The sequence below is a fragment of the Musca vetustissima genome, unplaced genomic scaffold (assembly GCF_032173495.1).
Source record: "Musca vetustissima isolate MV318-11 ecotype Yass unplaced genomic scaffold, APGP_CSIRO_Mvet_v1 utg13732, whole genome shotgun sequence".
NCBI classification, from domain to species: Eukaryota; Metazoa; Arthropoda; class Insecta; order Diptera; family Muscidae; genus Musca; species Musca vetustissima.
Genome location: NW_026876214.1, coordinates 79795 through 107205, shown reverse-complemented (window position 1 = coordinate 107205; position 27411 = coordinate 79795). Strand labels below are relative to the sequence as shown.

The window sequence follows — 27411 nt, the reverse complement described above, 5'->3', positions numbered from 1 at the left end:
GGACTCGTATTTAGTCGATGAGCCTCCCTACCAAAGTATGAAAGTGCCAGCCTAAGGTATGTGGAGGTATTCGGCATTTCAGTTTTAAATTTATATGTTTATTAAATATTGACACTGTGCTGGGGAGGTACCAGAAGGAGAGGAGCGGCGGGTCCCCCTTCGGACAGCAAAGATTAGTTCAAATATCGCTTGATATTTGATTTAAAATGTTGACAATTATGGGAAAGGTACCAGTAGTAGTAGACAAATGGGTTCCATATTCGGACTTGATTTAGTCTTGATAAAGATATTAGGTTGTGCAAAGTTTGGTTCAAATCAGATAGTCCGTTCGTATGATTTTTAGCACAATTTTGACTATTTTTAAGGGATGTACCAGAAAGAGTATTATCCTCAATTTTCGAACATGAACTAAGTTTGGAAGAAATATTAGGTTGGGAGAAAATAAATCTATTAGGCTAAAAATGATCGAAGTTGGCCGGCACGTTAGCAGTCGTAACATCGCGCAGGAGCTAAAAATCGTCCATAGAATTGTTTTAAACCATTTACACAAATCTAGATTCAAAAGGAAGCTCGATGTTTGGGTGCCACACTAATTAAGAAAACAAAAAATAGGATGGATCGAATTTCCATCTGCGAAACCATGGCCTAACGGAATGGGATAGACCCATTTCTTAAACAGATGGTGACTGGAGATGAGAAATGGATCACATGCGATAGCTCTGTTCGAAAAGAGGGGTGAAGCACCTCAAACGGTGGGAAAACCAACGGCCACGAAGGTTCTGCTATGCATTTGGTGGAACTGGATGGGGATTATCTATTATGAGTCTCTTCCATATTGCCAAACGCTGAATTCTGATCTATATTGTCAAAAACTGAACCGTTTGGTGATAACAATTGTCCAGAATTGGCCAACAAGAGAGGTGTCGTGTTCCACGAGGACAACGCTGGGCCACTCACATCTACAGTGACTCGCCAGAATCTTCGGGAGCTTGGTTGGAAGCTTTTAATGCATCCACCATACAGTCCGGGCTTGGCACCAAGCGATTATCATCTTTTTCTTGCATTGCAAAATTTCTTTAATGATAAAAAATTGCTATCAAGGGAGGATTGTGAAAATCGGATACTAGAGTTTTTGTTTTGCAAATAGAGATCAGGACATCTATGAGAGAGGCATTATGAAGTTACCCTTAAAATGGCAACAAATCATACCAAAAAACTTGGCATATTTGGCACAAATCGGACATTCCGAAGCATCTTACATAAAATCTTATAGTTCATATAAAAATAATGGATTACTTTTTCCACCACCTAATATTACGATGTGCGAAACGGATTTGGTCCACAGAAACATAGGGTCTAAAACCAATATTTCGTAAAGGCACATTTGTGACGTATAATTAGCCATAAGGCTGAGGGTATAAAAATTATCAATATTGATTCACTTTTACGGGCGCGTTGTTCAACAGAATTGATTTTAATTGGTATATATATAGGTTCCCATTGGGAATTAACATTTTTTAACTCCTTTCAAAATAAAAGACCTAGCTCCAAATATTCAGTTGTTATCCTACAAACTATAACATTTTAAGACAGTTTATGCATTTTCGTGAGTCTGTACATCTATTGTAAACATCTATCTAAGAAATCATTCTGAAGAAATTGCTATTCCAAGCAAAAGGTCAGGCCTGAAATTGAGGTATATTAGTCCCCATTTGGGCATACAAGGTTTTGCGCCGTTCTACATATTTCTACCAGAGATAATCAATAATTCCGGTGGAGAGTACCAAAAGTTCAGACCTGTCGAAATTTAACGCCTTTTTCATTCATTAGTTCTTTTTAACATTGTGAAGGTTCCGTTTGTCGAGGCTATTCTCAAAACTATTTATCTATAGTTTATTATATTTGTTACGTTTTGTGTTGTTAAAAACCTACAAAGTCGGCACACGGTCCATCCTCGATTCCTGTACATTAGCAGCAAACACTTTCAAAGCGTTTACTATTTCACGTTCATTTTATTGGGGAGTGAATAACAAAGTCTGTCTGATCTAATATAAAAAAATTGTTTATTCCTTATCCTTGATTCTCAAAAGTAAGTTCTTTTCTCTGGTTTACTCGAAATGTAATATCAAGTCATTAACTGGTGGATTTTACTATTGGATCAATATCAATTCGAATGCATTTCCATTTTTTCACTAAATATAAGAGTTCCTTATGAGAATTGCTAAATATGTTTATGGAGTGAATTGATATGGAATAACTCATATGATTGATATTCAAATTATTTGCACATAAATTTTCATTAATTTCTATTTCCCTTTAAAAATAATGTTATTGCCTATCATGTGCGTAATATGTTATGTAGATGTTTGATTTAATATTTCACAGAAAACCAAAATTTTTCTTTTAATGTTTTCAAAGGAATTTTGTATCGATCGACAAATCGTTCAGAACAACTGATTTTCTTCCTTTGTATTTATGAAAAATATTAATGAGTTTAAATTTTTTTGAAATACAATCGATTTCTCACAAAATTTCGCATATATCATGTCATCTCTAGTTGATATATCATCGTTTTGTTTCTCGGTGTTGATTTAAAATATTGGAATTCTTTTCGTTTCTTGTATAAGAACCCACAGTGTTTGGAGGTGTTTCTGTGTACGTGAGACTGTCTTCGTTGTAGAGAAAAAGTCTATTGGAGGTGTAAATTGGATAGGTGGGGTCGTTTTTGATATTTTCGAAAAAAAAGTGGAAGAGTTTGTGAAGTGGGGTCGTGTGGAATGTGGAGTGGTGTTTGTTAGGGTGGTTGGAAGGAATTAAAAATACTACCGTTTTCTATTAGTCATAATAATAACAAATAATTGGAATAGACAATAACAGTGTTCATTGTTCAACAGAACTTAAAGTTTATAACTAATAAAACTTAAAACATATAACTTAAAACTAAAATAAATAAAAAGAAATAAAGAAAAATGGAATTTGTCAAATAAAATATCATCAATAATACAAAGTGTTATGTGCGGACACATTTAGTACTGGATACAATGGACAAGAGATTATATATAAACATTGACATTATTTTGACACAAATTGCACGTAATTTGTATTTACCAAGAAATAATAGAAAAAAAAATCAAGTAAACACACAAAGTGAACAAAAAAAGAAAGAAAGAAAGAAAGTCAAATAGGAATTGGATTCCAGGAAATATTTTTTCATTGAACAAACATTGGAAACAGTACCAAGTGCTCCTTGTTGTGTTTAATTGTTTCAAGGAGAAGGATGAGTTTTAATTGTTTTTGTTGTTGTTGTTGGTTTCGATTTTGACTTTAGCACTTCTATACACAATATACACATCAAAAGTAACAAAGAAAGTACACAACTGAAATTAATTTAAAAAAAGAATCGTCAATCAAATCATAAACAGAAAGTGGTACAAAGAGAGACGTAGAAATAGTAGAGGAGCAGGAGCAAGAAGAAACTAGGTATTCTTCTACATGGTTATACTCAAAAAACAGGACGGAATGATTAGCTAATGTCCTAACAAAAAATATTGTGTGCCCGCCATCCAACCGCATTTAACCTTTTCAATTTGGCCACATTTCCAGATGGGTGTTGTCACAGTCCACTCTTTCTGGCATGGGTGTGTTCTGGAGAACCAGTTCGGCTCTGTATTTGTGATGAATGTAAATATGTGTATGTGTGTGTGTATTTCTTTGGAAGTTAGGCATGGTGGTGAGCACACAATCCTTTTTTGATAGGGGTGGGGGGGTTATATATTATTTGAAACTACTACGAGCATCTACAAATCCGGGTCTGCAGTCGATTTGATAATGATTTCGTTTTTTTGTTTTAAACAATGATTTCCATTATTTTTTGGAATTGATTTGTGTTTAATAATTGTTGATATTATAAATAGCATAGTTTTATTGTTCTTGGTTGTTTGACCGATTAGCTATTGATATTGGCAAAATATCAATATTCTTTTAATTATTTCTTTCTTTCATTCATTATTTTTTATTGTTGCTTTTTTTCTTGTATTGTTGTTTCTCTTCAAAAAACAATAATGTTTTGCTTGATTGATAGATTGATTGGAAAAAAGTGTATTTAGGGTTTGGTGATACTAATGTTCTGTTGTGGTTACATTGTTTTAGTTGTTATTGTTTTCAAAAAACAAAAAAAGTTGACAAAATATTTCAAAAAAAGAAAGTCACAGGGTTAAAAACCAATTAATGATCAAATAGAAAATATCACAATAAAAATTTTTCAAAAAGAAAAACATGATAGCCACATTCAATGAAGGGAACATATATATTTTAATAAAAGTAGTAGGAACACAAAAAATAACTCAAACATATACTTCAATATAGAGGACACATGATATCAATCTAATTGATAAATACATAGTTAGGTGGGCAGGTTGGTATTATTAATAATGTTTAACAAACAGCTCATTTAACAACATTGACAAAACTCCATGAAAATAAATATAACAAAATAATGGTAGTACATAAAACAATACATAATGAATGTGGGTCCCTTTTTTTAGCTCATTTCTCGAAATTGGTGTGAATTTTAGGGGAAACTCAAAAAGCAACATCTGTTTGTGGAGTAGTTACAGAAAAAGAAAAAAAAACAACAACAAATAAGCAGAATTTTGTATTTAAATAGTCTAAACCCAATTTCCTCTCGTATCCTATCTTATAAGAGGACAAATTATTAATAAACTTCATAATACATTATTTTTTCTTTCTATGCATTCACATCATTCTCAAACACTGCTAACACTCATGGTATAATAATAGAAGGTAACAGCAAGTGTTGTACAATAAACGATACAACAACCACATGGAAATTTGTTGTTGTAAGTTATACTAGTGTCAACGTATTTGACAGAAAAATGTAAACAAACAAATTATATTTATTTTGAAAATAAAATTTTTTCGGATTTTCAAAATAAAATTTGAAAAACATGAATGAAAATCTATCAAATTTATATTTCTATCGCTTCCAAATCGTTTCTATAATTGACCCATTGCCACTTATATGTGTCACACATATGAAAATGCAAGGAATTGCGAGTTATTTAATGACGAAAGATTTTCCTCATCCTCAAACTTTCCCAGCAGGCAGATTGAGTAAATTGAATACGGGAGCATATTTTATAAAGAACAATTTCAAATTGTATGCCTTACAATTTTCCTGTTGGGTGATTTTTAAAAACATAATTTGTCAAATTCACATTGACGCTAGTATTACGTTGGAATCAAATCAGCTGGGATTTGCTGTTACCTTTTATAATTGTACCATGGCTAACACTGTTACCTTCAGATGTACATTTGTTGTGATTTTATTCGGATTTGAAGTGTTTTGGAATGGAAACTATATTTGTTTTTCTGTTTCTAAATTATTACCAAAAATTATTTCCAACACTATATATGAAATATAGTTTTTTCTTGTACATTGTGGGTTACAAAATCCTCAAAGGAAAAAAAGGTATAAGTAAATATTTTTGGTATGATCCTATATAATGATCCACCAATTAATCATTACATCGGAAGTCTTGGGAGCAGAATGTTGTTCTTAGGGGGGTTGCAAACTTTATTGAAAATAAATGTCATACTTTATTGCAAATAATATATGGTGGAAATTTGATCAAAATTTCGCCAACGTCCTGACGTATCTGGCGATGAATCATGAATGTGTTGGTATGGCATTGAAACCAAAACCGAATCATCCCAATGGAAACGTCCAGAAGAGGTCAAACCGTAAAAAAGCACGCCAATTTTAATGAAATGTGAAGGTTTCTTCGGCTGTATTAAGATGGTGGATCATGTTTGTTTGTCACTAAGGAATATTACCTTGAAATCAAGCACCGTGTACGCGAAGTAGCAATTCGCCAGAAACACCTTGAATTTAAAAAAAAAAGCAAATAATTAATTTTGTTCAAAACTGTAGAGGCCTGTGAAGGGAAATCGTTTTGCTACTATTGACGAGATATAAAAAAACCCCGAAGAATGAACAAAAATCGCGTTTCCGAAGTATTTCGTGAAAAAAATGCTGGCATAGGTGTATTATTTCCGAGGGGATAACTTTGAAGGGGATAATTATAAATTCTTTCGAGAAAAATTAAAATAACGTATTTTTTTAAACATACCTCGTATATTGACCAAATACGAATGGTATTAAAGTATCTATTCGTCAAAACATCCACGAACGGACGTCTCAATCAAAAATATTATTTGAAAAAAAAAACAGTATGAGGGTATTTTTTTAATTAGTTGAAAAAAGATTTTTTTCATTAAATACAAATTTATATAAAAAATGCAACATTTGTATTTGATTTCTTTTCAAACAATTTTACGTACTATACAAAATTCTGCTATTGAAAAAGAATTAAAAAAATGTATATAACTAAAACTGAAAATCGTCTATGTTCATAAATAAACAAAACATTATTGAATTTCTTTGTAACTGATTACAGAATAGTTTATAGAAAATATGTACAATAGTAACATTATCGTAATGTAATGATGACTCTGATGATAGATTAATACGAATAGTAACGTTCTTCACACAACATATTGGTTTTCCTATTTGAGGTGAGGGGAAACATGATTTTCAAACACACACCAATGAAAATGATTCGAATACATTCAGATGATTGTTATATTTCGCTAACATTTCCAAGGACAGGAAGATATAATGTGAAAATAGTAGTACACAAACAAATTCCGTTGGGTAAATTCCCTGTCATACGCAGGACACATCTGTAGTAGAGTTGGGGCTTCGAGAATTTTTGTGGAATCGAACACTTGATAATCTCAACATACTCGAAAATATGTTAATATTTTATTTTCACTTGTGTCCACATCTACCATGGAGACCACTGTACGCAACCACGCAGTAATTTTGTTTACTTATTTTACAGTTGAACGTATTTATTTAAAAAAAAATTAGTTTTCGTAGTAGTTGTTTTTTTTATTTTCTTCATTGTATAATTAGTATTTAATGTTGAATGTTTTTTGTATCTGGCGTAAGTTTTTGGTTTTAAATTGATTTTTGGGGTTTTTAGACATCGAACAATGATTGAGAATATTTTGTCAGATTGTTTTTTTTATTTTTTTTTGTACATTGACGAGTTTTCAAAATGGGGACAGGAAATGTATGGAGTTGGCATACAAAAGTTGTAGAAGAAAGAGATAGAGAGAGAGAGTAATTGTAGTAGAAAACATGCTAACGTATAATTATGTAGTTTGGAAATGTTGTAGGAGTTGTTTTATTTTTATTTTTTTCTGAAGTGGAAGTTTGAAAAATGTCTGATGTTTGCTTAGAAAAGAAAATCACAGCTAACTTTCTTTCGAACCAAGACAAAGAAGTATTAAATGTTTTTTCATTATGTAGTGGAAGGTATAAAATTGTTTTCTCCAGTTGAGTATCTGCTAAAAGATGATAACGCAAGAAATTAGAGAAAATTAATTTGAGAAAAATGTTCCGTGAATGTATTTTTTCTTCTTTATTTGAAATTAAAAAGAAACAAATACAATTAAAAAAATATATATTAAAACGTAACCCGAAGAACAGAGTTAAACCATGTAGTGCAGCAACTACATAAGCATTTCAAGCTTCTAGGGAAACTAACAATCCAAAAAAATAAATGGAATACAAATTATTTTGGTTTATCACAATGCAATATATTTTTAGTACTCCAGAAAGTAGGAGTAAAAGGTGTAAAGAAATCATAATTTGGGAGTCATATCCGAAAAAAGAAAACTAGTTCGACATGCAGATATTTTCGATGGGTCTTCATAACGTGGGATGAGAACTAGGTTGGTTGGGGATAATGGGAATTGTGGAGGGAAATATTTCATTACAAAAAGTCAAAACGACATCGTGCAATATGCTCATTACATACATAAATATGTTGACAACAAATGAACATCTTGTGGAGATTGTAAGATGAAGAAAAACGAAATAAATAAAATATTTACCATTTACATATATACACAATTACAACAACATAGAGGGAGAAACATTTTTTTGTGTGATTGTGAAATGTTTTTGTGTATTTTTTTTGTATATGTGCTTGTGTTTTTGTTTTGAATATTTTTTATTTGCTGAAAGTGAATTAAAAAAAAAAATAAATTAATTGCCAAAAATATATTAAACCGAACAATTAGCAGAATAAAATAAAAAAACTAGAAATATTATTTTTTTTTGTTATTATGTTTGAGGATCATACAGTAAGAGAAATTTGAATAAGGGCATATTGTAGTTGGGTAGATTCCAGAGGGATTGCGAATGATTATGAAATTTGTTGTAAATGAGTTGTAAGTTTTATTTATTCATTAATTTTCAAATATAAATTGTTCATTGACAGATTTTATTAATATTGATTTTTTTTAATTTAAAAATTTACATTTTCAATACTCTTTTGGCCAAACGATTTCGAAAGATTTGTTTATTATGAATCTGAACTCAAATTAAATCAATCACGTAAGCCATAATTTTGAAAATTAAAAATGGGCTTACACACGAAAGTTAGACCATCATAAATCATATTGAGCTCGATATTCCTCGGAGACTTTGAGGCAAGACTTTTGGTTTCATATATAGTCTTATTTTCTAACATACATAGTTTAACCACATTTTTCAACTGTCTATAGATCAAATTTTTCATGTATCCCCTTATAACAAAACACTTAAGTACCCATATTTTAAAACTGAGTTGTTAGCTCTTTGCCATATCTGATCCTTCAGGTCTGAGAAAATGTCTTTCTTATTTTACATTCTTTATTTTAACCCTTTGAGCCCCGATAGGGATATGAAAAAAAATTTTCATCGCTACATCCTTGGCTTCGGGAGATAAAATACAGTCTTTCTGAAAAAGTCCAATCGACGGAAAAATTATTTTAAATTATTCCCTATATTCTTATTTACAAGAATCATGGATATGCACTTTCTGACTCGATTTATGTACGCCCCTCTGCATGTCCGACAGTAAAAAGTGCAGATCACTTATATAAGTTAATATATTAGGTTGGGGAAAGAGAAATCCATTAAGCCGGGCGCGACAATTTCGATAAAATCGGAGAAATGGTCGAAGTTGACCGGCATGTTAACAGTCGGAACATTGCCTAGGAGCTAAAAATCAACCATAAAACTGTCTTAAACCATTTACACAAAGCTGGATTCAAAAAGTAGCTCGATGTTTGCCACACCAATTAACAGAAAAAATAGGATAGATGGCATTTCTATCTGCGAAGCCTTAGCCAAGCGGAATGATATAGACCCATTTCATAGACGGATGGTGGCTGGAGATGAGAAATTGATCACATACGATAATCTTGTGTCATAGAGCGGTGAAGCACCTCAAACGGTGGCCAAACAAGGACTAACGGCCAGGAAGGTTCTGCTATGCCTTTGGTGGGACTGGAAGGAATTATTTATTATGAGTTGCTTCCATATGGTCAAACGCTAAATTCTGATCTCTACTGTCAACAACTGGGCCTTTTGAAGATAGCAATTGACGGGAAACGGTCAGAATTGGCCAAAAGGAGGGATGTCGTATTCCATCAGGACAACTCTGGGCCACACACATCTTGGGAAGTTTTAATGCATCCGCCATACAGTCCGGATTTGGCACCAAGCGATTATCATCTATTTCTGACATTGCACAATTTCTTTAATGATAAAAAATTGATATCTAGGGAGGATTGTGAAAATCGACACTAGAGTTTTTTTTGTAAATAGAGAGCACGACTTCTCTGTGAGAGAGGTTACCTTTAAAATGGCAACAAAGCATACAACAAAACGTCCATATGTGGCCCAAATCGGACATTCCGAAGCATCTTATATAAAGTTCTATAGTTCATATAAAGATAATGGATTTCTTTTTTGATTGATTAAAATCCATATCACATATTTAATTTAGTCCGACAGGGTATTGTATATAGGTGTATCTCTTGTATGTACTCAAAGTAGTGGAGGTTATCGTATGGTCGGACATTTAATCTTTCCTTAGTGGTTTTAACTTGTAAACAGCCAAGCTTTATGTACAGAAATATCCCACTTTATTAATCTCATATATTTGGTGTGCTATACACGAACGATCTTACTTGCCATTATATTGTTGGTTTTAACAGATCTTTCAGTTTGTTAAATTGCATTTTCTCGTTAGATTTCGTAAAATGCATAAAATAAAAACCTTAAATAGTAGGTCAAAAATCTCATGTTGATGAAATAAATATTCAACGTACTTCCGTTTTCAAATATTATCAAATCGTATTGTATTCATAAAATTGTTTTCTGTCAAAAATTTATATTTGAAATTTTACGCACACATACAATAACACATCTCGATATACATATACATCTACATATTTCAGTTTCCAAATTTACTGTAACAAATTAATATTAATTAACTATTTGATATACTTATTTTGGGTGGATATAATGCATTTATACAAATCTCTCCCACTGTACAAAACATTAAGACATTGATTTTGTTGTTGTTGTTTTTTTAATATTATATATTATTGTTTTTATCAATTTATAGTATTGTTTTTGTTATTTTTATTATTTGTATATGATAACAACATAAAATATTACATGATGACGTAAATGATGACATCAAATCACAAAACATCAGGAGCGAACAAAACCGAAGAGTATAAAACACACAACCATACATAATATCAAATTAAAACGTTTAAATATAAATACAACAACATAAAACAGAATATATACAGACAAATAAATCACAACGTAAAACAAGGACTTCAATATAAAAATATAATACAAGGAGTAAAACACATACATCTATAACATAATTAGATAGAGAAATATACGCATAAGTTGGAACGGGGGGCACGACAACAAAAATGACTTCAAGTTCAAGTATGCCAAATTCAAAGGATATGCTAAATTAAAAGAAAACAGGACTAATAACACAACATAAAAACGTCAACGAAAATCACATGGTTGGGTGATGTTTGGCTGTTGAATTTGACCAGGGTATCTTTATTTGTCGTACATACAGACTACATCATAGTACATACGGAAACGGAAGTAGGTATGTAAGTAAGTAATAATGATGATGAAACACAAAAACAAAACGGTACTACGGTAATTATGTGTTTTCTATTATTATCATTTTGCTTGAATTGATGTTTTTTGTTCTGTTTTGCTTTTTTTATTATAGATATATAGTTTTATATATGGGTTCACATACTTTTTTCGACCTTACTAAAAAACAAACAAAATTCGAGACAAACGGAATTGAATTTCAGTTTCAATTTTTTAGCAAACTTAGAAATATAAGTTTGAGTACAGTTTGTATCATCATGTATAGTCTACAAGATATGACCATAGCCAATGTAATTTTGGTCTATGCGCTACGATAATTTGGTGGGAGATTATTATTGTTTAGTTCGATTTGTTTTGTTTTGTTCTCAGCATTTAGCTTAGGGGGAGGTTTCTTTTTTGGGTGAAGGTATAAAAAAGACAGTACCTTAAAAAACAAACGTTTTAAACATCATTAAAAATATTTTAATCTGTTTTTTCTTTGTTTTAGATAAAATGCAACTAAAAAGGAAACAAATTAAAAATACTTCTTAGCAAATATTTTGATTGTTTATCAAAATACACAGTGGCTCCATATGATAAAATCGTTAAGCTTTAGGCAAATTTTTGAAGACAGGCCCTTACTTGACAGGATAAATGTTTATTATTTGTAATTGTGATCTCAAACCATAATCGGATAAATCTCAACAAAATGTTCAATGAATTTTAAAAATGTCAACCTAATCTTATTTTTTATTTTGAATGTTTCGGTTACAATATGTAATTTTAGATTTTGCCACTTAAGAGTTTGTTCGATTCCGTTTGTCACTACTAAGCGCATTACGTAACAATGTCATACATTTACTTTCATTAGTATGTCAAAAATAACTTTAAAAATTGTAATTTTCATAATTACAAAGCATAACATAGACCACTATGTTCAGATGAAAAGTCAGAATTTTCTATATTAAAAATTGACAAAATAAAATTGTGAATAGTGAAGATGAGATCCACGTTTTGGTTAACACGCAGTTTTCAAATGAAGTAACTGTAACTTACTTGATATTCCGGTCTGAAGGTAGTATAAAAATCATCCTGGCAGATGGTGATAATAGTGTACAATAAGTTCGGCCCAACCGAACCTAACTATTTTTTTACATATCATAACCTCCATCATGAATTGCATTAAAAAATTTGAGGCTGTACTACTCGTTTAATGGGCGTGGACTAATAAAGATGAACTTAAGATCCGACTCATATTCTCGAATTTTTGAAAATGATGAAAATAAGTGAATTAAAGAACGGGTTTATGCCGAGAATCTGGATTTAAGAAAAGTCGGAGTATGTGGAGAACACAATTCTATCCCGGGAATGTTTCTTTTAGACAACAATGGTATGTGAGTATTATACAATACTTCCACTCCAATCCTAGGAGTCTATAATTGTTTTCTATATGAGTCTTTATCCAATTATAGTTTGATCATAGCATCCAAAAATAATATTGTTGAAAAATTTTGATATTGAGCGACTGTGCATTGACTAGTAAAATTAACATGAAAAGAAACAATAATAAAAACATAAATACATTATGAATGTTATTGTTATTTTCATACTATATAGAGCACATACATACATATGCACAACATGTCACATTTAACTAATGGCCATTTAAAAATGGAAATAAAAAATAACAGATCTCTATTGGAAATTCTAATAGAAAACTAAAAGATAGGCCTTCAAGGAATTAGAACAAAACAAAACAAATCAAGAAACTCAAGTTTATTGCGATCACTATCGGCATTTTTTGTAAAGGACTAACTAAAACTAAACTAAAAAACAAACAAAAAAATAAACAACGCTAAGGATTGTTCTCTCTTGGGAGAGTGCGCATTGTTATTTCTCAATAGATGAAACATAAAATCGACAACTCAAAACAATAGAAATTTTCAATGGCATTTGAATCGAAAACAACGGAAAATCGATATCGGAAAAAGCATAATTCTTAACTCAGCTTGGAACTCAGGAATTATATTATTCATATTTAATTTTGTTTTGTGTTTAAAATTTGTTCAATAGTTGTAGTAGTAGTTGTGGTGGTAGTAGTAGTAGTAGCATTTGAGTATTCTTATACATAAAATTCACATTCATATGCTGGGTGGCCGTTATTTGTTTTGTGGAGATTGGTTTAATTACTATTGTTATTATTATTTATAAAAATTGTTTTGTTTTTCATTTTATTTGGTAGATTATTTTCGAACGAAAACGACGAAACGAAAAGGAAACGAAATACTGCCAAAACGCAAAGAGAAATGAAATAAACATAATCATTTGTTATACATATTACACTAAAAAACAATTTGTTCTTTTTTTGCTCTTTTTTTGTTGTTAAATATTAAAAATGTTATAATTTAAGTGGTTCTCATATTTATCTTATTCTCAAAAAGGATGTGTTTAGGCGGTATATTAATTTAAACTAAAAGGTTGAAAAAACTGAAAACAAATTAAAAACCAGAATAAATAACCTGCTCTCTTCATTATTGTTATGATTTTTTTTTTAAATTTTTTAATCTGGTTATGAATTTTGGAGGGGTTTGTATTTGGATTTTGGAAAATTATAAAAACCAAAAATGTTAAGAATTTCAATGGAATGGAACGAGAAGTTTACGTTTTAGTTGATTTGGTATTTAAATAAACAAAGGAAAACAGTTTATTATAAAAAAGTACAACTGGTAAGAAACTCTGGACATTTTTCGCATTTCTGTAACGCCAACAAAAACTTGGGAAAATAAAAATAACATTAAAAAATCGAAAATTGGGAACCTTGGATATGAAAATCCGAACCGGTGTCAAAATCATATTTCAATTTGGGTTAGTGTTGTAAAACATATTGCCTTAGATTAACACCAATCAGATGAAGAATCAGACTTTCAATTGCCAATATTTTAAGTAAAGTTCTTTAGAAATCCTAAAAGTATTTAAATTCAGAATATGGATGTAATAACGCCATCTTCCAAAGGCGTAGACAGCGAGAGACCCTAAATGTTTATAACGTTTTTTTCGGAATTTTGAAAGTGTTTGTCACATTTTACCTTTAGTAGGTATATATTTATTATTTCTAATTGGAACCGAAATTAACGCCTTCTTGTATTATGTTTTCAATTGTTTTTAATGCACAAAACATTAAGATTTTACTATCATATCAAAAATTTTATACCCATTGACTTTCTGAAATTTTAAAACTTTTTTACTTATTTGTTTCAATTTAATCAATAAATATCTATTAAAAAATATTTTCTTCTAAAATCTAGATTGGTGTTCCAAATATAAAGTAATCGCATTCGCAAATATGTTCTACTCAAACCACGTGACTAATTGATTCTGATCTGATTTGAATTCAATCAAACTGTTTTGTATATTTTCATTGAATTATCTCAAAGAAAATTATTACAAAAAACAAAATTAGTGAAAAATGTAAAAAACTAAAAAAGAAACGGAAAAATTATCGGAGATGTCCCCAAATATGTTGTAATTATTTCCATTTCCGGGGGTTTGGGTTAGTGACGGGTGTCCAGGGTGTTAAACTTAAACTAAATTATATATACATTAATATATTTCAATCGGAAGAGGGACAGAAGAAGACAGAGTGTTTTGGGGTCTGAGGTCAGTGGGCAGAGGTCTAGAAGTTGATCGACGTAATATTTGGTTAGTGTTATTAAGCGTTTTATTTACAGACAAGCAAAAGCTTTAAGCATTGCGCTTACCAACAAAAAAAGTACTCAATGAATTGTTACATAGGCAAATTTGCTGCTTTTGCACAATTCCGGTTCTAAGAGGGTCGTGGGGCAGAGGTTTGTTAGAGGGGCAACAATGGCATTACGGCGCCATTTTTGTTAGTTTGTTGTTATTTTTATTATTATTGTTAGTTTGTTTTGTGAAATGGAAATGTATTACAACACGAATTTGGCCACTTCTCCCCAGAGGTCCTTTTCTTACAATTATTTCGAGGATTTCTACAGCACACCTGCCGCCTGGTCATATCGCTTATTGCCCATTCCCAAACATTGTTGTCGATGTTGGTTACGTTGCTTGTTCTGAATGCCTCCAATCTGCAGAGACTGACGTCGCTTCGAACATACTAACAACAACAATTTGTTTTTTGTTTTCATATGGTTATTAATTATTCTAAAGATTAGATTTGCTCTGTGTGCGGTGAAAATTTGTTAATATCATATATTCTTGGTACAAAAATAATGCTCAGTAATATTTCATTGTTGTCTTGTTGATTGGAAAAAGTTAATATATTTGCATTAAAATTAAATATATATATATTTATGATATATGGTAATATTATTATTATATAAATGAATAAAAATGTATTGGTTAGGCATATATAAAACAAATTATTGTTTTGATAACAACTACTGTTTGAACGAAAAAAAAACCAAACATTAACTCAAAGTTAAAAAAATGCAAGAAAGAAAAACAGAATGCAACAAATTAAGAGATATAACCCAATAATTTATTAGTGAAATAACAAACGATTTCAAAATAACGAATTAAAACTAAAATTGGGAATGACAATTCTTCGTTCATCTATACCTTATTCAAATCCTTTGAAAATTTGGCAAAAACTTTTCTTTTTGAAAACCGTTGTAGATAGAATTAATTATACGTTGCCCTTGTTGTTGTTTCATTGTTTGTGAGATTAGAACAATCAGAAAATGTACTTTTTTATTTTGGCTTGTTAAAATAATAATAGAAGTAAACTAAAATGCATTGAAGTCATTGAAACATTTAACATCAAACGTTGAATATAAGCAGTTGGTTTTTCTTTACGAAAAATTATTTTCAAGATCGTTTGTTTGCATTATGAAGAATAGTTGGTAATTTAAGATAACTTTCGAGGTCGGTTTTAATGTTACCCTGCAATGGTTTGAAAAGTAAGGAAGCGACTTGATCGAAACCCGCGTCGCAGTGGCCGAAAAATGGCTCGGGAGCTGAACATATCGCATATTCCATTTGGAAAAATTGAAAAATTAGCTCGGGGTAAAGCCATTGAAATTCAAAAAAGTGCAAGAACTTACACCGAAACAGAGACTCAAAAAGCTATAGAGTTGCTCCGCTTGGCCGAAAGTGGTGAACTGAAAGGAAACATTCGTTGTCGAGCAGTTTGGAAATAAAGAAAATTATCGTGTTTACTTCCGAAAGAGGTCAGCTGAAAATGTGCACCTTGGGTTGGTCACCAGAACCCAAGCCCAGGCCAAGGTGATGGTGTGGGCAGCCATAACAGCCGATGGTCGCTCTCCGCTGCAGGGTGTATTAAAGCCTTGGGCAGGCAAACATTTTGGCCGCAGACCTTGGATATTCCAACAGGACTCAGCAACATTCGGGCAGCTTGTGACGGTTTCATTGGCCGTTTGAAGACCATAATTTGTGCCAATTCGAATAAATCTATACTTATTCAAAAATTTGATGCTATTTCCGACATTTTTTGCTTTCACTCAATAAAATTAAAAAAAATGTAAAAATGATGCCGTTAGATTTGTTGCAGTTTTTTTTTTATCTCACCCTGTATCTATGTAGATCACACATTTAATTACGTCCGATATGTGCATGTGCCTTTCAAAGATGACATGTCTGGTCGACAGGATATTGAATGTAGGAGCATATCTTGAATATTCCCAATGAAGCGATATTATTAGACGGTGCCGTCTGAACTTTTTTTGGGGCTGGTTTTTGTTGTCTGGTACTTAATGATAAAACCTCGTACCAAAAACATATGACAAACCAGTGAACGGTGTAGTATAGTTGGATGGGGCCGACCACATGATACCCTACACAACTACCAATGAACTCAAACTTTCAGCTTATCCATATTCCGAGTCTTGGTAATATTTCGCGATTTTGAACACTCTTGACCGACATAACTTATTCGATCTATATCCTTCTGGGGTAAATTTACACGCCATAGAATGGAAACTATCACACTTTTCACACAAATTACCAATCTTGATCAAAATATGCACTCTTAGTATTTGGCCTGATCTCCAAGCATGTGTGTCTTCGTGATGTTCGAATCATAATTGTGGCCTCTAGAGCGACCAGAAAAAAAAAACAGACAATAATAATGTTTTAGTTCATTTCATCTCCTAAATATTAACGGATCATTAACAAAAACAATAGAGGTCTTCTTTGGCCAGAACCCATCCTACATGCAACAGTTCGAGACGATTGGTCCATAACTGTCGCCTGTACCGTGTTTACAAATTGTAATCAACAGACGGATGTCTAGATCGACTCAGCTTGTCGAGATATGACGATCGGTATACTAAAGTGTGGGACTAGGACCAATATTTCGCGGCGTTATAAACTCTTGGGGTTGCACCAAGCTGTGTAAGGATAATTAGTATTTGTTTTAAACATGTTAGATTCGTCGATGGAGCAGCCGAAGATTAGATGCGGTAGTTGATGGGGCACATTCGTCACCCAAAAGAATAGCCTAACAATTATCATTGCTATTAGTTTGGTTAGAATTAAGATTCTCTAAAGGTTCTATCTTATTTTAATACGCGACTCAATAATGGACGTTTAATACTATATATCTCAGGCCACATACAGCATCATAAATCGCGTTTGGGTAATACATGTCCTTGCAGAGAACTATCAATATATGCCAATGTTCTCGAATACCCTACATAAATGGGTACCGTCCCATCTTCGATTCTTGAAGTACATAGGCAAAACATTAGTATCTGTAAAACCTCATAACAGACAATATACATTGTAGGACCATACTTATAAACGCCCCAACAAATTTTAGATGTTTTAAATGCCCATGTACATAAAAAACAATAGTTATATAGTTATATTAAATACAACAATATTTCGATATGTGTAAAACTCGAATGAAGAAATTTAGCTTGAAGCAGGGGTTCATAGGCAAATCCCTGCCTTTTTATTTGGTTCCGTCGGACTATAATCCATACTGGTTGTAATAAGTTCATGCGACGGACTAGCCATATAATCTTGATAAGTTTAAAATGTGGAATTTTCTTAGGATTATCTTATTTACCATCATTTACCAACTAGTCTTATACACAACAAACACACACATAATCTTGAAAACAAATATGACTGCATATTGAAAATTTATTAAAAACTTTTAAACAACCGATTATATACTTATTATGAAAGAACACAACAACATATAAGATATAAACTTTATTATAATAATGCTATTTACAGCAGCATTTGATAGCGAACATATTGAGAATTATGAAAATATCGCTTGTAAGCTGTGTTGGCGATTTCATTTCTCGATACAATTGTCCTGTAGTTGGCTATTTTGCGCATTAATGATTTCGAGGAATTTACAATTATGAATATCGAAAAATAGCGGATAGAGATTGTTTTGTTTAGTAAATAGGCTTATATTAGAAACATTTTAGTTATATGTGACAGTTAATCTGGTTCGCACAACAAACGACAAAGCATGACATCAACGCAAAAACAACGCATTTCACGTCGATAAATTGAAAAATGAAAACGGAAATGAAAATACAAAAAGAATATCCAAGTAATTGATTGGTTACTTTTTTATTGATTTTAGTTTGGTGGTAGTGGTGGTCAGTGAAAAGTTAGGCAATTTTATACAGCGTTTTTGTTTTTTGTTTTTTCTTTTTGTTATTATTGAAACTTCTCACTCGTGAGAAGGGGGGAATAGGGAAAGACGAAGAAGAATGGGATATGTGATATTTCGTAAAATAAAGTAAAGGATGTGGGGAAGAGGGGGAATTGAATTAGATGTTCTGTAATTTTTACACTATGCCAGTGAGCAAATCAAATATTTCTCAAGGTGTATTTTTAAATCGTAATGAGTAACATATTCGTCAGCATAAAATTGTATGACACATCGCAATTAATTTGAATTTGCCTCTACTTCTATAGTGTAAAAACCTAAGACTTTCGTTGGAAACAATTGATGTGAAGAAGAGATATTCAATGAACAGAGGAGTGGCATGAAGATATAGAAAACGAATAAAATTCTCTAAATGAAATCAAATAAATATAAACTAACTTAAAAAAATAACTTAAATTGGAAAGAAAATTCAATATCGAAATAAATAAAGAGAATACTATAGAAATGTAATTGTAGAAGATAATTAGGTTAACATATATTTTCCAAATAAACGTTAATAAAACAGTGAGCATTAAACGAACTTACCCTCGCTGCCAGACTAGTGTTCGGCTTTTCGAGCAATTCCCACAAGTATTTTTGGTATTCGGCACATTTACCTTCGCCGAATTCTTCTTCATCACGCTGGCGCAACGATTCGGCTTCTTTGCGCATTTCTTCGTGAACGTTCTCCTTGCGCTGATGGTATTTGTGCTGACAACACGACTCCAAATAGAGTTCGTCGACGCCCCAATATTCGAGGTCATCGCTGAAGGCCAGCACACACATCTCGTCGACAATGTGCAGTTTACCGGTGCGATAGAAATTTAGAATGGAACTGAAGCTTTTCGGGTGACGATCAAAGAAATACTCGTTGTCGACCAGCGAATAATCGTCGCAGAGCTCAATGATGGCCTCGTGCGTGGTGCATTCACGCAGTCGGCCGAGGCGCGTGTGAGGAAGTCGTTCGAGTGTGCGCCACAGAACTTCGTGTTTGACGCCGCCAACGTTAATCGACACTCGACTGTTCATTTGCTTCGACTGTGCTATCATAAAAGGTTCCGGGGGCGGGATGGAGGACATTGATCTGGAATGTGTCCGCTGGAGGGCGCCGGCATTGATTTGGCCCTGCTGCAACTGGGAAGTCGTGGGATTCGAGTGCGTCGGCGACGTGATGGGGAATGGAGCGTAGCGCACCTCTTTGCCAGTGCCCGTAGCAGATGTTGCAGTTGTGACGGCCGTGGTACTAGGCGGTGGAGCGTTTGTAGCGTCCGATGTCCAACCAACCGAAGCGACTGAAGTTCCGCCCTGCATACCGCCAGCAGTGTGTGTAGTTGCGGCGGATGCGCCAGCAATGCTGCTACCGTCAATATAATCCAGGTTGCCAGTAAGAGGGGCGCCGGTATTGTGGTGGGGCCCTCGGCCGTTTGCAGGACTTTGGCCAACGTTATAAACAACACTGCCAGCTGTTGGGAGAGATCCATCGCCGCCAATGTATGCACCAGTTCCACCGGTTCCCATCGCCCGGCTCCAATCGACATTACCGCTGGTGTCGTAGTAGGGCTGATTATCACACCCCTCTCCGATGTTCGCCGTTGTTGTTGTTGATGTTGCACTGTTGCGTCCAAGTGTTTCGTTTTCGATCCAATTGTTGGACTGCTGCTGTTGTTGTTGTTGCTGCTGCTGATAATTGTAGTCCTGTTGCAGTTGTTTGTGTTTTTGCAAAATTTGCTGTGGCGGCTGTTGTTGATCACGTTGTATTGGTTGTTGCTGTTGCTGCTGCAAATGTTGTTGGCTTGTAGCCTGTCCACCATGCAATTGTCCCACCATTTGTAATACTCCATTATTGTATTGGGTCGGTGGTGTTGATGCACCCGTTTCCCAGCGTACCGTTTCACGGTCTCTATCACGTTCGCCGACCATAGATCCGCTAAATAATATGAGAAGAATTGTTTTCTTAGTATAACTAATGTAGAATAGAATATAGATAAAAAAGCATACATTTTAAGGGTTCGCATAATGTGTGAAGTTTTTTAAAAATAGTTTTTAAGAATCCAAATAAATTTATAGATCCACACAAAGCGTGGCCTTTTTTAAAAATATTTTTAGGGTTCATAACCACGCGTAAACTTTTTAAAAAACCAGGCGTGGACTTTTTATTAAAAATATTTTTTAGGGGTCATAACAAGGTGTGGACTTTCTAAATATACTTTTTAAGAATCCAGACAAGGCGCTGTTTTTTTTAAAGAATAGGCGTGGATTTTTTTTTAAAGAATAATGTTTTATGGAACCAAAAAAGGCCTGGTTTTTTAGGAATAATGTTTTATGGAACCTAACAAGGCGTGGATTGTTTTAAGGAATACAGTTAAATATTTTTTAAAAAATGCACACAGGCTGTGGATTTTTATAAAAATTCTGTTTAAAGAATACTGTTAAATATTTTTTACAAAATGCACACAGGCCGTAGATTTTTTTTAAATTCTGTTCAATGGATCCACACAAGGCGTGAGTTTTTAAAAGAATAATTTTTAAGAATCCACACAAGTATTGAATTTTTAAAAGAATATGTTTGTAGCAATTAACGAAATTGTAATTGCTACAAAAAATTAAGTTTTAGGAAGCGTTCACACATTACCTAGAATTTTGGTGCTTATTTGTAACTTAAAATCATAAAAATTATCATATTATGGTTTTATACTAATAGGAAGTTATTTGGGTCATTAAAAAAAGTATTCTTTAAAAACTCCACGCCTTGTATGGATCCTTAAAAAACCCTTCTTGTTTGGATCTCCATAAAGTATTTGTTAACAAATCCATTTCAGTCACCCGGTCGCTTTAATTGGTGCAAACAATTTTTAAAAGTTCCCAACACGTAAGTCATATTATGGAAAATCGCCGCATCGGCGAATTTTGAACATGATATGTCAAAATTGTTGTATTCTTCCAACCAATCCGAACAAAGGATCGTTGAAGTGTTAAAAAATTGTTTACATTTTTTAAATTGTTAAATTTTGTTGTAATTCTATAGTTATGAATTAAAAACTTAATTAAGGATACAAAAACGACAGAAATGCTATTAAAGATATCGGACGAAAAATATATTTGGCGAAACCAAGAGATGGATCAATGTTAAACATTTTTCTCGAGCGTTTTTATTTAGCTTCGATGAACTAACTAACTATGTAAATGATACAAATGATTAATGTCCAAATGGTTTCAGAATGGTTTCGCTATAAAATTGAGGTATGCAGAACACGAAATCTTCATCTAAGAACTCGTAAAGCATGTTGAAATAACTTCGCAGCAGTCGGAGCCTTAAACCAGTAGAATGGAACAAATGTAGACCGATAAATGTTGGAAAAGATCCTGCGTGCCCATTTAACCGCTCTTTCAATGCAGATGTGTTACCTATATTCTACTAAATCAAGAACAACAGTCTCATTTTTTACCTATAGCTAATAATGTATTAATTTGTTGGGATTCAGTTAAATGACACAAATCATTCTTCACTCCCATATTTTCATCTCTAGGTACACTTATAAAAAGTTGCATTGCCGTAACATCTTTCCTTTTACAACAGATGCATACTCTCATTTTAGTACCGTACATAACTTTGTTCTGAGGGTATATACGTAATTTGTGGGGTCCTAAGATTTTGTAGCAGCACTTAACCCAACTCTTAGTGATATCTAGACTAGTTGAATAAATATATTTATATGTGTTCGTCTGCCCGACCATTATACAAGGTACAGGCCGCTGTTATCAATCAATTGTCACAATATTTTGTATGTAGGTTTGGTTCTGATCAAAGACACCGCCTATAGTTTTGTTCATAACAGGTTAATACATGGGGATGAAATTGACTAAAAATGTTACTCCACAAAATATTACATTTGGAATGACCAAACTTTATTTGATGCACAAATATGAGGCAATTGTAGCGGGATTCTGAACAGGATCGGGATCCATTAGTCAATATCATATGGTCGGACCGTCAGACTATACTGCTTTGCTCACTGATTTTAACTATTATATTCAATTAATTTCGACATTTTTTCACGTAATACCTTTCTCTTTGAAATTATATTTATTCATCTACCTACGACGAATTCAAAAAACAAAATTGTATTTGACGTATAATGTTACCATCAGCTGCGTTGATAATAACAATATACACATATGTTTAGTTTCAGGGACGTGGTTAAAACCAAACATATCTATCAGCCATCCAAATTATATTATTTATAGAAAGGACAGACAAGGTAATAGGGGTGGTGGTGTTGCCATAATAATCAAAAATAATATTTCTCACTTGCCAACTCCCATTGTTAATACATCATGTATTGAAAATATTGGAGTTAAAGTTTTCACAAATCTTGGATGTGTTACCATATATTCATGCTATTTTCCTGGAGGTAGGGTTGGTACTGATCAAATTCGAAAAAGGAATTTTACATCAGATTTGCACAGGCTTACTAGATGTGAAAAATATATATTAGGAGGTGATTTTAACAGCCGTCATCAATCTTGGGGTTGTACAAGGGCTAATTGCTGGGGTAATATATTATATGGAAAACAAATCTCTTACAATTTTGATATGGTGTTTCCTCCACAAAATACATACATACCTTCACAGCATAACCGCCAAAGCTCAACTTTAGATTTTTTCATTACAAATATCACAGAGTCACTATCTCCGGCCAATGTTTTAAATGATTTAAGTTCAGATCATCTACCTGTTCTTCTAAAACTCACGGAATGTTATAATGCCACTGAACGCAGATTTCTAAACTTCAAAAAAGCTAATTGGCGAAGGTTTTCACGTTTTATAAATCAAAACATCTCAATTCCTAATGAAAATAATATATCATCATCAGATTCAATAGACAGTCATTTAAAAGAGTTCATCGAAATCATAAATAATAGCATTGCACATAGTGTACCTTACAAAAATATTAGTAGATCCAATAAACAATTACCATACAATATTAAATCTTTGATAAGGACCAGAAACCACTTTCGTAGATTATGGCTACGTTACAGGAACTATACAGATTACAGAGAATTTAATATTTTAAATACGATCATAAAATCCGAAATACAAGTTTTTAAAAATGAATCATGGTCTCGGCTCCTTTCTACATTAGACAAAGGATCCCAACCGTTCTGGAACTTAACAAAAATACTTCGGAAAAAATCTAAAAACATTCCCTTACTAAGAAATGACAATATATATTATTTCACTCCTTCTGAAAAATGTGAAGCGCTTGGAAAGTCGTTTAGCGATAACCATTCATTTTCTGCAAATCTAGGGGATTCTTCCACAAAAAATATAGTAAATGAAACCATCCGTGATTTTAATATTGCTTCAAACTCAGAGGATTTTGTTGCAATTAGTTATAGCGACATACATAACATTATCAAAAGGTTAAAGCCAAAAAAAGCTCCTGGGATAGACGGCATTAATAATCAGTGCCTCAAAGCTCTACCTAAAAAAGGTTTAACATTTTTAACCCTTTTAACAAATAGCTGTCTAAAACTTGGCCATTTCCCAAAATTATTCAAAGAGGCAAAAGTCATAGGTATAAAAAAACCTAATAAACCACCTGATTCTCCTCAATCCTATCGCCCAATTAGCCTTTTACCATCTATCAGTAAAGTTCTAGAAAAGGTAATCAAAAATATATTAATTCAATTTACTGAAATCAATAAAATACTTCCACCTCTCCAGTTTGGTTTCCGTAGAGAACACAATACAGTACACCCTTTAGTTCGAATCCGAAATATTGTTAAACATAATTTTACTTGCCAAAAATCTACTGGAATGATTCTCCTAGACATAAAAGCCGCATTCGACTCTGTTTGGCATGATGGTTTAGTCTATAAACTAATTAAACTAAACTTTCCTAATTATATCATCAAAGTAATTCAAAGTTATTTAAAATTCAGATCTTTTAGAGTTCATATAGGGACAAACTTTTCTAACGTATTTAACATCTCAGCAGGGTGTCCTCAAGGATCTTGCTTGTCACCAATTCTGTACAATATATACACGTCTGATATACCAGTTATTCCTAACTGCACAATGTCAATTTTTGCTGATGATACAGTGATATTATGTTCAGATGTGCATGCTAATGTGATCCTACATAATATGCACGTAGCTTTGGAAACGTTATATAAATATTTTTGTAAATGGAAGATAGCATTGAATTGTAGTAAAAGTCAAGCGATTTTCTTCACAAGGAAACGTAAAGAATGTTTTATCCCTCAAAGCAACATAATTATTAACAATGCCGAAATCAAGTGGGAAAAAGGTGTCAAATATTTGGGAGTAGTTCTAGATTCTAAACTAAGTTTTAATAATCATATTTCATATGTAGTAAACAAGTCCAATATACTGATTAAAACTTTATATCCCTTTATAAACAGAAATTCGTCTCTAAGTATCGAGAACAAAATGTTAATATTTAAGGTAATATTTCAGGCAGTATTTTTCTATGCTGCACCGGTCTGGTCTAAAAGTGCCAACTGTCATATAAAAAAACTTCAAGTTGTTCAAAATAAAGTACTTAAGCTAATTCATAATTTACCTAAATATTACTCTACTAATATACTGCATAGGTTGGCAAACGTTGAACATGTAGCAAACAGAATTGAGAAATTAACTCAACGATTCGATTTAAAATGTTCATTTTCAGAATACGATCATATTGTGAATCTTGGATCACAATAACTTTTTATTTAGTTGTAAGTAGTTATAAGTTTTATTAAAATATTAAAAAATAAAATTCAAATAGGTTTTTGCTAAATTTTTGCCTCCAATTTTCTAAATATCATATTTTGTACCATATATAATATCAATAGTTATGTTTAATATTTAAGTTGAAAAAGGACTGGATCCTTAAACTCTTTACATTTAGTAGATTATATATAAATAAGGAATTGTATATATCATGAATATAAATAAAAATGAATGAAAGCTGCGTTGATACTGTTATCGTATTAATATACCTTGTGGAAAATATAGAAAAATGTGTTTGACAATTTGATTGTCACATACACCTTAACAAAAACCAACTTCAACAATAATAATCGAATATAAAAAGAATATATTGTAATCGATTTATGCTATGTTTAGACCATCTCGGTTATTGTGAACGGCTTAAAAACAAAGATATTTTATAATACATCATATTTCTCTATAAAAAACTGGTTATAGACATATCAGTTTAACATTTTCAAGTTATTTAGTAGACAATTTTGAGTCGTCACGATTTTAAAATGCATACATACATTCAACCTTGGGATGTGTATATGATTGGGATTGATTTGACATCGACCTTCATGACTTATATGGCCATATGGAATTTAAGTCAGGCCCCGCGTAGAATTTTAAATTTTTTTTTACGGGACATACCTGGGACATATATCAATTATGAGATTAGATATCTTATATCACTTCAACTTTCGTATCTATCAGTAAGAAATATAGGTTACCCAGTTTTTGACGACCCAAATATGTAATAGCGCGTTGTAACTAGTCACAACATGTAAAAAAATTATATACACATCATCAATTGGTTATACAAAAATCTACTTAAGAAAATTATATATCGCATATATTCTAGAAGGAGTTACTTTACTTGAAAGGAAGAACAGAAAAGTCTATGAAATCACAAAAATTAGAAATATATATCAATTACGACATCATCCAATTATCTGATCTGTAAGAAAGAAATGTACGATACCCAATTCCCATGATTGTGTTTCCTGTTTCTCCCTCTATTTACTTACACCCCATTCTAGTCCCTGCGTTGTGGCAATAAATCAAAAAATGTAGTTTTTTGTTTGTTTTGTATACTTACCGCTACATTTCATCTATTGTTTCTTCTTTTCGTAACACCAACCAAGTCAATAATTTATGAATATCTCAAGATGTAGACACGATATTATTTTGGTTATGGTTGGTATCTGATGCAGTCTCTCCTAACTATAAATTGTTTGAGGTTGGCATTGACGGACGTTTGAAGTGTGACTGTGTCTTTTATTTTGAAGTTATTCTTTGTTGTTTCAGTTTTTTTCTTTTGTTTAGCTTAAATCACAGATGTATTTCACATAAATCAACGAATACCCTATGACAGTAATACTTGTCGTACTGGAACTGTTCTTCTCCGATGCAATGCATTCACTAACTGATGAAATGTCGAGCAACGACAGATTGAGTCCTTTGTCCAAATGGAAATGATGAAATTGGTCTGTAAAACAAATAGAAAAGATAACAAAAATGAAATATGACTTAGCACTTGGTGTTTATAGAGCTTATTTAGATGTGAGTTTATTGTCAGTTTTTTATCGGCGTATGCAAATAAAAATGAACTTTTTTATTATTTATGAGAGTTGTTGTCGGACAGACAGACAGACAGGCAGATGTTTATGCTGACGATATTTGTTGGGGCGATAGCTGGTGGCAAATAGTTTTCGATAACCGTTTAATCTGTCTGCAAACTAAATATTTATTATGTTGAGTTCAATAGAATGTGGGGTGGTATATTTTTACATAATTTATTGGCCTTTAATCCGCCTACGGCTACAACAAGACACGTCATGTGTGTAAATATTATCTGCAACAATGAAAAAAAAAAATAAATAAAACAAAATTGATTGTGGCCACAAA

General features: G+C 32.4%; 1 protein-coding gene across 3 annotated transcripts in view; it reads right to left on the bottom strand.

Moving 5' to 3' along the window:
- The window catches only part of LOC133338780 (potassium voltage-gated channel protein Shab), a 79785-nt gene extending 53123 nt beyond the window's left edge, over positions 1–26662 (bottom strand). For all 3 annotated transcript variants that reach the window (XM_061546887.1, XM_061546885.1, XM_061546886.1), the window contains exons 1-2: positions 26603–26662; positions 19284–20664 (exon numbers count right to left, since the gene is read on the bottom strand). In XM_061546887.1, the coding sequence (XP_061402871.1) occupies positions 19284–20657 (1374 nt within the window). In that variant the 5' untranslated portion in view covers positions 20658–20664; positions 26603–26662. The remainder of the gene's footprint in view (positions 1–19283; positions 20665–26602) is intronic.
- Positions 26663–27411: the final 749 nt, after the last annotated feature.